The sequence below is a fragment of the Tyto alba genome, unplaced genomic scaffold (genome assembly GCF_018691265.1).
Source record: "Tyto alba isolate M040663 unplaced genomic scaffold, T.alba_DEE_v4.0 Super-Scaffold_40, whole genome shotgun sequence".
NCBI lineage: Eukaryota > Metazoa > Chordata > Aves > Strigiformes > Tytonidae > Tyto > Tyto alba.
In genome coordinates this window covers 688,250-700,539 of record NW_024881316.1, presented here as the reverse complement: position 1 = coordinate 700,539, position 12,290 = coordinate 688,250, and the positions used below count along the sequence as shown (strand labels likewise).

Genomic DNA, 12,290 nt, shown 5'->3' with positions numbered 1-12,290 from the left:
GCAGTTTTTCTTATTTTATTCATTTACCCAGTCCCAGAAGTACTTGCAATTGTGGCTTTCTCAAGCCAACCATGATTCACATTAAAATAACAGAAAAATGATCCCCAAAACGCTCATGTACTCTAAATTTTTGCACTGGTTCCATTTTCTGGGTATCTCAGACTGTCATTCAACTGAAGCACTAGACATGTCTGCACTTGCACGGATTCAAAGAACTGAGAACAAGTACTCCCCCTCTGCTACAAAGCACTTTGTTCCACAGACCTACCACTCTTCATTAGAATTAAAGCACTGCAAACGTTGAACTGTTTCTATTTCATAGATAATGCATTATTCTTATATGAATTTAAATACTTAAATTATTTTAATTTAAATATTGGTAAGTATACTTTGAATGCCTCAAAGTCCTCTGAAATACTGGATTTTAAAAACATCCCCAACTGGTTTATCTGACTTGAATCAAGACAAAAATGAGCATGTGCCCAAGGTCACACATGCTGTTCACAATGGCAGGAGTAAAAGCAAAGCCCAGACTTCTCAATCTCAAGCTCTAATACCTCTTCTCTGTTCATCTTCTAGGATGGAACACTAAAAGCAGGTCCAACTGGAGTAGTCTCAAGGCACCTAAGCGCTACCTATTCTTCCTCAGCAGTAATAGCTCTTCCTGAAGCGGCTTTGTGACACAGCTGCCTACAGACCACAACCTAATTTACTTTTGACATGAGCTCACTGAAACCAAGAGGCTAAATTTCAAGCATTAGTGACTAGCTTTTCTATATGCCAGTTCTCTAATGTGTACAGTGAAACAAAAAGTATTAAAGGGCAAAGGCTCTGAAAGGAACGTGTGCAATTTCCATGCTGTAAACACTGTTTAAATGCCAATAAATCAGCCATACAGAAGAAAACAAGTTTAAACGTGACAGTTACAGTTTGCATTATGTAGACTGTACTGCTGGATTATGTCAAAGCAAGAGGTACTAGATCTGTACAAACCAGAAAAATACAAAATAGTTTCTGCGGCAGACTGCGGCAGTTTAAGGATTTAAAATTTTCATTTAAAAGAAAAAAAAAAGAAAAAAAAAAAAAAAACCAAAAACCAAAACCACCAATAACTTAACGTGGTGACACTAACAAACTTAGAAGAGGTCCAAAGCAGCATTTTAATTCCTGTCCAAAATAATGTTATTGACTGCGTTTACAGCAAGCTCTCCTCTAGCAGAAGCACAAGACAACCCTCGCTGTTTCAAAGAGATAAACAAGTCTGTGCAAGAACGGAATAAACACCGGGCAATTCAGAGGCAAAAGCTTCTTGGATGAGCCTGAAGACCCAGCAGAGACACCCCCCCCCCCCCCCCCGACACACAAGCGGTACCAGCCCCTCTGTGGCCAGGAGGCAATGGGGAGGCTGGCGACAGCACCTGCGCCGCCACGGCCGGCAGCAGCCGGGTATCCCGTAGGAGGGAGCTAGCAAGGACCTGCAAATCCCCCGAAATTACGCCCCTAGCAGCTCTGACCGACGTCTTCACGGGTGGAGCTGGGAGCCCGCACGGCAGACCCGCTGCTGCCGGGGGTCCCTCCCGGGCCCCCGCCCCACCTTCCGCCCGGGATTCCTCCCTGGGGATGAGCCCGGGCAGCGAGATCGCCGCCCCCGGGAAGGCTCAGCCCTGTGGGGGGTCAGGCGGTGGCCCCCCGCCCCCGCAGCCCCAACCCCTCACCACCCTCGGGGTACCTGCTGCCGGGGGCCCGGCCTCGCCACCCTCATGCCAGGGCCGCGGGGCCGGGCGCCTTCCCCTCGCAGCCCCCGCCGCCGCCGCTCTGCCGCGACGGGCCCTGCCCGCCCTCAGCCCGCCCCGCCGCCCGGCCTCCGCCCGCCCTCAGCCCGCCCCGCCGCCCGCCCTCAGCCCGCAGCGGCTGCCGGGCGACAGCTGTGCGGTCGCTCCCTCCTCTCCGCCGTGCCTGCCGGCGCCCGGGAACGCCAGCAAATGGCCCGGACTGGGGGAGAAGAGGCAGCAGCCGGTGCCGCGGGGGCAGCCCCGGCCCGGGGGCAGGTGCCCCCCCCCCAGCCCAGCCCGCCCCGCTCCTCCGTGGGGCCGCCGGCCCCGAGCCCCGGCCTCCACCCCGGCACGGAGAAGCTCTTTGGACAGCACCTTCTCTTCCTCTCCCCTGTTCCTTATGCAAGAGTTTCTACATTCTCTTTAAGCAACAAAGTAATTATGGCTTTTATACTGAGAAATGGCAGGAGGTTAACATTTTGTAGATATTTGTGTGGCTAAGTATTCTCCTGCAAAAATTTGGCCTCCTGCCTATTCCCAAGATCATAACAGTCCTGGGCAAACATATGTTTTGCAATCACATCAGCAAAACACTCAGCCTTTGTTTGCAGCAGGCTGTACTTCTCTCCTCGACCCCCCAGGGCTGTAAACTCTGCCAGATGCCTTACATCTCCCACCTCTTTCGGTTTGGGATTTCATGGCATCAACTATTTCAAAAAAACCAAGTCACTGAGCCGGCCCACTTTTTCTTTCCTTTTTATTTTTTTTTTTCTTCTCTTCTCCCCCCCCTTCCACAGCAATCTTAGATTTATAAAGCTAAATTCTGTTAGATCATTTTCCTTCAAATATTTTGAATCAAAATATGACAGACCCCAAGAGGAGTACTTCTATTGCAGTTTTGATGGGAGGAGGCCAGGACAGCTCTGAACCCCTGAACATACTCATATGGGGGAGGAAGGCTGCCTACAATTCAGCTGCTCATTTTTGACTCCTACCGAGCTATTTAACATCCAAGCAGGGAAATTCCATGACACTGAACTTTACACTTCTGTTAAATGTAAAACTGAACACTGCAAAACTGTTCACAGTCTGTTCCTATTATGGGTGTACGAATCTTGCAGCAAAATGCAGAAAACACCGAGGACAGTGCTGTCAGGGGAACGTGGCCACATGACTCAAGGCAGCAGTTCTGCACATTTCTAATGCTAAAGCTTTAGAGGGTTCCTTTCCTCTCCACTTTCCAAATACCACCACCTCTCTGGGCTATGCAATGAACTTCTGAAGGCTTAGAAGCAGTTAGTTATAAGGTTAAATTACCTAGAGATGCTCAGGTACCACAGCTCCTTACTTGGGGCTTGCTGGTAAGTTTTTCCAGTGGAAATGAAGTGTGCTTCATACCTACTTGCACTTCTGCTCAACAGAAGCATGGAAAAAGAAGAATGTAATACTGGCAAGGAAGGTTGCATTTTGTGAGCTAATAAAATAAACTAATGAATAACACTGTTCAATTCCCACTGGCTACTTCCTTACTTCAGGCCAAAACATAAGAGAAAGAGAAAGCCCCTCTTTCAACACAGGTAAGGAACTAGCTTGTGCTCAGAAAAACTGTTGAAAAAGAGAATAATTACCTGAAAGCTGAAATGTAAGAAGATGTTTCACCATAAGAAGTCTTCCTGGATGTCAGAAGAAAGGTCATCCCCTTCAATAAACTTGTTAACACCCCTGGAAGAAAAGGGAGGGCCAAGGGGAAAAAAAAAAAAAAACCAGCACTCCCTCAGTTCCCTGAAGTGGTTTTCCCCAACTGTGGTCGACTTCCCTGCCTAGATATTTGTGAGGAAGCCTGTTTATGTTAACATTTGTTTCTACACAAAGAACCTTGGCAGATACAGGTTTTTCTTTGACATCGTCCAAATTCTCTCTCATTAAACAACCAACTCAACAGCAGAAGGTAGGAAATTATACCATGTTCTTTGCTTTCTGTACCAGGACAGATGAAGGCAGTGACAGCATGTCAGAAAAAGCATGTACAAAGGGGAAGAGGAAGTTGCACAGCTGCAGCAAACAAGTAATAATGGTCTTAAAAGCTCTCCCATATGGCCTAAGTACACAAGCTCTGCTCAGGCCCTTGGTATGTCTTTGCCTTAGCAGAATCTCATCACCCCTGCCTGCTTTGATTGCTTTCTCCACCTCAGCCCTCACACAAATATTTCTGAAGAGCAACTCCTACAAATCAACACACAAAACTGAGCCACATGCTCATCTGTAAATTAGTATGCAATTGTAGACTGAAATTAATGCCATTTGGGGGCTAGTAAGACAAGCTACATTGGCAATTTCATGAGGGAATATGGTTTGACACCAGCCCAAAGCTCGTTTGGGTACTAGTGAGTGCAGAACCCAGTGCAGCCAGGGGACGTGGGGACAGATCTATGATACAGTTTGCATAACTTGAGCATTCCCCTGGGGAAACACAACAGTATGTTTGACCATGTATCCATGCAAGTAAACAGAGATCTAGCTAAATGCTCATAAGGAAAAAAAAAAAAACAAAAAACAAACAAGCAAACAAAAAACCCCAAACAACAATAAATGTTTAACATGAAAATATTGAGAGATACCAAGTTTCCTTTCACCCAGAAAGAGTGTATGATAGATACACACATTAAGTCACCTAAAGCAAACACCACCTAAAGCATGGAAATATATTCTTTCACAACAAGTGCTTCCATAAAAGCTGCTTACATAAAAGGATGGCATTTAACATCTGTGCACTCTTAGGTTAAGTCATCAGAAATGCAATTTTTCCTTATTGCTACAGCTAAAGAAATGTCCTGGTGAAGCTAAAAGTAGACCAACCAGCTACAATGTCAAAACCCTAATCCTGCAGACACATATGTCTGCACTTAGCCGCTGTAACTTGGAATAGTTCCATTTCAGTCCAATCGGGCGACTTTTTGGAGTCAAGTTCAGCACAAACAGATGACTCTGAAGAACTGGCAAACCCAGATCTTAAATTCTTTCCATAGAAAAGCTATCCAAGCAGGAGCACTCGAAATGCCTGTTACTGCAATGCCCTGGACATCAAATTAATATCTCGGAAGACGATCAGACGATTCCTTCCCAGGAACATTTACAAGTAAAACCAGGTAATTATTCGGGGCTCTGAGCTACCGGATTTGTATTAGTTCTTAGGACTGGATTTCTCTCTTTTGTGGTTTTGTGAGGTAGCACCAGCTGTGGCATGATGTAGCAAGCTTAGCAGAATGGATGTAAATACCAGCATTCGCATCCCAGTGTCTTTGAACCCTCGGAGACGGCTGCAGATGCCTGGTGTCTCCCATCTGCAGCGATGCCAGCTGAAGAGGTCACTGCCCCCGGGAGGGGACAGGTCTCTCTTCTGAGACCTACCCACACAGCCACTGCGAACAGCACTCAGTACTGCCGACAGTCAAAGTAGGAGATTGGAGGACTATTTTGGGCTGGGGGGTTGTAGGTGGTATTGATTGTTTTGGGTTTTGTTGGATTTTTTTTTTTTTTTTTTTTTTTAGCTCATTTTGACAGTCAGAGGTTAGGCATTACTAGCAATGACCAGATTTCAGGGGATGTAACTTCTAGTGAAGCAGCAGCAATAAAAGCACAGGGGCAAGAATCTGTTCAACCAGAAGAGCTCGGGCAGCCCCACCTAATCTGGTGCCCTAATGAAGCCACCAGGTGTTGCAGCAATAACTAAGCAGCCCCACACCAGCCGCTCTGAACATTTCCCTGTGGATTCCTCCCATTCCTTGTTGTCCACAGCCACAACCCTTTTAATAACCCATTTCAAATGTATCTCCTAATCTATTCTATTCCTTTATTATACATTTGTTATTTCTAAAACAGCAAAAATATTTATTATGATAACAATATGGGAGGCACAGCAATCTAACTATTCATTACAGTGAGGAAAGAATCTATGTCATCCTAGCATGCAAGTCAAGAAAAAATGGTCAGTATTTCAAAGCATTCTTCTTGATTTAACCTTTATCTGATTTGCCAGTCTTCAAAAACTCACTATTATTAGAATTAGTACATAATACTAGGGAGGAAGATAAACTGTATTGCTTGTTTATATAAAATTTGTACAATCTAAATTCTTGCTGTATGTCTCAAAAAGGACCAGCCCTTCAGAATGTCATTGCACCCCATATCTTTATAATAATAACAAACCCAAGTTATTTAGGAAAATGGAAGGCTGACAATTGGCCACATCAGGAAATAAGTTTAGACCAATATAGAGAAGCTTTCCTTTTGTAGTCTTTAGGACTGCAAGGCTGGCTAAGACTACAATACTCAGATATTATATTTATTGTCTGTTCTTTGAACACTATCCATCCTTGAAATGCTATTTTTCTATTTCTGGCTCCTTCTTACATGCTGCTCCTTCTTACATGCTGCTTCTTACTGGCCCCATCTTCAGCTTTAATGGGCAAATGACTTGCAAGTAATCAAGGGGTTTTGTGAGTAATTATAAATCAGGTCATTTCTAGCCCACTGTATCCCCACCAAAAGACCCAGCATCTTTTTTATCAGAGCTACAAGAAGCTGTGAGAGTCTGTTGTTACACCTGAGCTGTTCTCACACTTGACTGACTCACCAAGCTCCAAGAACTCCAGTAGCTTTATCTGTTCCCTGAACTATTTGGTTCGTCACTCAGGACTGATTCCCCCAAAACAGCCATTCTTCTGGTAATTTCTGCCTTTAAGATTTCTACAGCTCTCCTCCACCTCTAAAACACAAGTTTTTTGGGTTTTCTCTCCCCAAAGCTTATCAAAATTTAACATTCCCTTCTGCAATTATTACGTAGAAGTAGTACAAAGCTTAATTTAGGGAGCTATAAGAAGTTGAGATCTTGAGATTATTCATGCTTTGGCAAGGACATGAAAACAGATTTATGGTTTCCAGGACTACTACAGCTAGGTAGATTAAAGATGCATATCTAAAGCTTAGTAGATGGAAAGAATGTCTTACCAGATTATTCTTCCCCCTTTTTATGAGGGTACACAGCTCCTCCTAGGCTGATAAACAGCAACTGAGCTATGAAGCTGTTTGTCTGGCTTGCTGTGAATATCCAGTGTTAAGTGTGTTCTGATACTGTTCTGAGGTGGCTCCAGGCTCATGCACGATGCAAGAATACTCTGGTTAACAACTCCCCCTGGACCCAGCTCTCTCACAATGAAAGTCCATGTTAACTAGTTTCAAAACTGACCTTGGTAACTCACAGGTAATCTCTGATCTTTTGGTGGCTAGAGGGTGTATGGAGAGCAGGTCAGTTGTCCAGCTGCACATTGCCACTCCCTGGGGAAATGAACATCTGGAGGCTGCCAGCCACCCTGCAGTTTCTCTCAGTACTAAATAAACATTAAGGTTAAACCCCCCCTAGTTTAACCTTCATGAAAGAATGTATTTGCGGTTCAATCAAGAACAATAACATTTAACATAGCTCATAGCTGTCTAGAACTCCTTTGGCCTGAAGAAGTCTCCCCTATTCCCTTCAGTTAGCAAACTGCCGGGACACACCAGTGCCCAAGACATTTTGCACAGCTCCTTGGAGCTGGGATCCATTTTCTTTTCCGCAGGCCCTCTTTCCCCAAGATGAATACTGAAGAGGGACAAATATCCATTCTCAGTTGAGTGAAAATTGGGATCTTCCTGCAATCCCTAGCCCTCATAATTGATTTCAGTTAAGAGCAATGAGACAATGCAGTACCTTACTTGCTATGCTACCCTGCAATGCTGTCTGTTCTTCACCACTGCCATGTAAAGATGCTGTTGGAAGGCCTGTCCTACATGGATGGAGGTTGCTTTATCACTCTGGGCAATCCACTGCAAACAAGACCTTTCACACAACGCAATTGTGTGCCTTCAAAGCAAGGGAAGGCCAGCTGAATCATCTCTGTGTGAGCTTAAGGCTTCTGGGTTTCTAAACTGTGTTTGACTTCAGAAATAAGTCTGTATATGAAAAGAGAAGAAAAACCAATGAAATGCATCTCATCATTAGCTTCTGACAGAAATCAGAAACAATAGCAAGCACACGGGGGAAAAAAAAAAAAATGTCTTTAGGAATACTGGAGTGTTATACCTGGCTCACTGGAATTGGGTGAGACCATGACACCAAGTGACCCAGAGCCGCATTGCTGTGAGGTTACAGTGAGTATGCAGGAAACGCTGCGCAAGTGTCCTGTGAAGAAGTTGCAACCAAAAACTACTTTCACACTCTGATACATACAGACATGCAACCCAAAAGCTCTTTTCCTCACCAGAAGGTTTTTGTCATCTTTAGCCTTAGGGTCTCAGGTGTATTTCTAGAAAATTGCTTAAAACTCTGACCTGAGTTTCATGCCTGATTTGATTATGCAGGTACAACAAACAAAAAGCTTATTTCTGTAGGGCCTTCACCAAGGAACAAACTAGCAATTTATAAAATGCTTTGTTAGACTTTTTTGAGTCAACCCTTAATCTCCCATATATTTACACTACAGCCAAAACCCAAGTGAATTTCGTTTCTCTTTTTTTTTTTTTTTTTAAACAGATTCAATGTTTTCCCCAGAAAAAAAAAAAAAAAAACAAACAAGTAAGAAGAATGGAATGCAACAAAAGCACATCATGTCATTTAATGCACTTCAAGATGACTTTCACCTATTTTTCTATAGCTTGATTATTACAATGAGATATAACCAAGTGAAATAGTACTACTAAACAAATACAGGAAGTACTGCTAGAGATTCAGGAACCTTTATATCAGTAACTGCAGTTTGGGGAACTGTTTCATGGCTTTCTTCTTATACTTGCCACTTTCAGGCACAGGCTCAGCGTGCCTCAGAGCAGCAGACAGGGAGGAAAAAAAAAATCTGCAGTTATATTTTCAGTTTTCACAGTCTAGCTGTGACTCAAATAATACACGTTATTTATCTGAGTTTGTGAGTTTTGGAAAGCTAAAGTTTTTTATTAGGAAAAAAATCCTATTACCTCTAAAGCTGTATTAGCCTTGCATTTTCTGTAACAACCTATCTTGCTGCAAGTTCCTTGAGACTGAATCTCTTTCCAGATTTGTTTAATACATAGAGCCAAGTACAATATTATTGGATTTATCTACTCCTTTAGAACATTATCTTGGCAAAAAGTTAAGTACAAAAGTAACATCATCCTAGAAGAGTAACCCGCATCATTGATTTAATGATAGCAGTTGAGAAAACAGATCATCCTCTAGGTACTATTCAACACCTGATTGTTATAAGTTAAGGAGATAATACCAGATCCACCATTTTCATATCAGATCTGTTTCTTTTATACTCAGAGAACCCTGTAAGACCTCTGTGTGAGGAGGCTCATGAAAACAACAACAAAAAAAACAGATGAATCCAGTATTTGTTGACATTTCTGGCAGTTATTATTGGTGTTTTGTTTAAATTCAGACAGCACTGTATTCGTGGCTAAGACATTTTAACTGAAATCAGTTTATTGACCTTTGCTTTTTAAAAGAGAATAACTGAAAAAAGCACTGCTTTCTTGCTGATACAAATCCTAAAAGATCCGGTCTGTCTCCCGTTCAGCATTCAAGACCATTTCTTGTAGTGGGTTTTACTCTCTTGACAGTTGCATTAATATGCCTTTTTTTTCCTCTTACTGTAAGTTAACAGGACACTGATGCCGGCCCAGGGGTTACAGCAGGGAGGAGAAGCCCCCTGGCCCAGGGGGGCCACCCCTGCCCTGTGACTAGTGACAGCGACAGCCAACTCCCACTCAGACGAGCACAGCAAGTTGCAATGCCTCTACCAACGCGCGCATCAAGGACCTTGTACGCGTGGCCCTGTTTAACATCGCGCAACTTCTGCATCTTCCTAAATCCTGGATTTCTCCAGAGCTTAAAGAGCTCCCTCAAGGCCCCTGGGACAAGCTGGCCTACCACCAAGCTGCCTGCAGGACCATCTCCTCACCCTCCTACCCCCAACTGCCACCTTGGCGCTTTTCCACAGGCCACAGAGGTGCTGGGTCCCTGCAGGATAACTGTAAAATCGCAGGGGGATTTCTGCAACTGAGCTGCTCGAGATCTCAATAAACCCACAGACTTTCCTGAGCTTTGCAATGCTGCTGTCTGCAATGATGATGTCCAATCTGTGGAACTGGTAATACCTTGCCCCACCTACCTTCTCAAATACGTATCTGGTAGGGGAACTAAGTCAATACAGACTGGAAAACAATTCTAGCACTTTCTACTCAAATACTGTTTAGTGTCTTTATTAAAAAAAAAAAAGTTAACCGCAATATTGGAACTTAGCCGTAAATCCACTGTTTGTTAACAATCATAATTTTAAATCAACCACTTGCTATTGTGAGAGAGGGAAGGCCACCTACCATTGTTGGACCACCCTGACTACTGACTATACAGCATTTTAAACATGTGATCCTTCAGAAGTCCTGGGAAAGGCCAGCACTGTATGTGTAGCCCTTCAGAGTCAAATGCGCTGAAACCACACATAAAATACACACGGCAGACGTGCTGCGGAAGACACAGTGCCCTCACATTTCCACAGCAGAATGAATATTTTGCGATCAAGCTAGCATTAAATCCTGATTTGTATCAGTTTTCAAATGTAAATAAACAAAGTACAAGTAAATAAATAAAAATGCACACATACCATACTAAACACACACAGATTTTACCAAGACAGTATTAAAAAAGGGATAATGTCTCCAGATATGTGTTTTGGTGTTCACAGTTCACATTTGAGCTTATAAATTTGTTTCACTGGATACAAAGCCATAGCTTTCAAACACCTCCTCATTTTGTCAGTAAAGCTACCAATCTATACCTGTCACTGTTTCTCACCAGCATGAGAACTGCTCTCTAACTGCTCAGTAAGGATTCCAAGACAATAACACTGCAGCAAATGAAAACTTGGGCAGAACTGGACTGCATCCTCACTACCAATGAAGATGCAGCAACGATCACTGAAGTCTGTAAACTAAACTAGCAAAAAATTCTGGTTCATTTGCTGACATGCCTATACTGTTAACAACAACGGAGAAGATGCTTTCTTCTTACCAGGGTGTGTTTGTCAGCTTCCTGAGAAGTCCTCCTCTTCAGACTACCATAAAAATAATTCATTCTATTATTTTTGTAAATGTCAAGATAAATTTCCTAAGAGTAACAAAAGATTTATAACAATGTGAAATGTGACTTGAAAGAAATTTACATGTACCATCACACTCTTCTGAAGCTTGTAGGGCTGAGACTAAACCAAGTTTGGATTGTAGCCAACAAGGGTCAGAGACCACCTCCTAGAGCTGCAGCAAATAAAGAATTACTTGGCAAAGTGTAAGTCTAGAGTTGTCAAGAATCACTACATGATGGCTAAAACAAATAAGACAGGGATGAGACCAGGAGTAATAATTTTGATGAGCTGAGACCTGGGGCTCAGAGAAACCAGAGCTGGGATCTGCACTAGGATTTGAACCAGAGAAGACTGGCAGGGCAGAATTCAGGCATTGGGCTAGGGAAAGAGAGAAGACTCCTGAGGATCATCTGTCCAGACTTAAACTTAAGCCTCATGTCAGTAATTTTGCTACGGCAAGGTGTTTGCATGTCCACAGCCAGCGGGTGAAGTTTAGAGCTTGCACTAGCCAGGATTCAGAAAGGGAGATTTAGCTGTGGCAAATGAGAGGGGTCCCTGGACCCCTCTTGTTGTTTCCAAGAGGCTGGTTCTCTGCTCTGCAAGAATAAATAAATAAAACCCTGCATCCCTGAATTCACATTGCAATATCATCTATATTCTTTCTTTCACATGCAAGGGCCACATATTCTACAGTAAATTCACCCTCAGGGCCCTAGAAGATTATGCACACTGGCAGGCACTTTCTCAATAGCTGTCCTGCATTAATTCTTTTGTTGAAATATAGTCAAGACATTGAAGGGAGAGAATGTTTTATACTAGGGCCACTTGAGACTTTAGGTTGTTTCTGGCAGCACATTGCCCTGGCTGAGGGAAATGTTCTTGTACAAGCAATCAAAATTCACCATCTGACCACACCTAATCTGACCTGAACAGGAAAGAAAGATAACCCCTATATAAACCTGAACAGCAAATACGTTAGGAGTGGAGGACTTTGCCCTGTTTCACATGATACACATGACAAATTCTCCTAACGGCTCTGTACTGTTCTTAAACATAGCTGCTCTGAGGGGCAGAGGGAAGAAGAAAGTAGTTAGAGGCAAGCTGGGGAGCTGGTTCACAGGGAAAGACTCAGTAAAAGAAATCACTGGATAGGGGCCCCACATTTCTAGGTGGGAACGTGGGCACAGTCCACATGGCCAGTATACATGATGTTAAATCAACAAATTTGGAAAAAACATGAACAGTAACTGCAGTGCATCCAGAACACATCTAGCTCACCAAGCACTGCCACACATATAATAGGTCCGAACCTGCCCCCAACACATCAGACACCTGGGTGTATGCATGCTGCCATCATTTTATAGAG

General features: G+C 43.4%; 1 protein-coding gene across 2 annotated transcripts in view; it reads right to left on the bottom strand.

Annotated features, from left to right (window-relative positions):
• The window catches only part of SESN1 (sestrin 1), an 83,787-nt gene that overhangs the window by 15,764 nt on the left and 55,733 nt on the right, over nt 1-12,290 (bottom strand). The window contains exon 1 of one of the 2 annotated variants that reach the window (XM_033005680.2): nt 1,730-1,828. The exons of the other annotated variant lie outside the window; for it this stretch is intronic. Within the exon in view, the coding sequence (XP_032861571.2) occupies nt 1,730-1,762 (33 nt within the window). The 5' untranslated portion in view covers nt 1,763-1,828. Of the gene's footprint in view, nt 1-1,729; nt 1,829-12,290 lie in introns of those variants that run through there. 2 annotated transcript variants of the gene reach the window in all.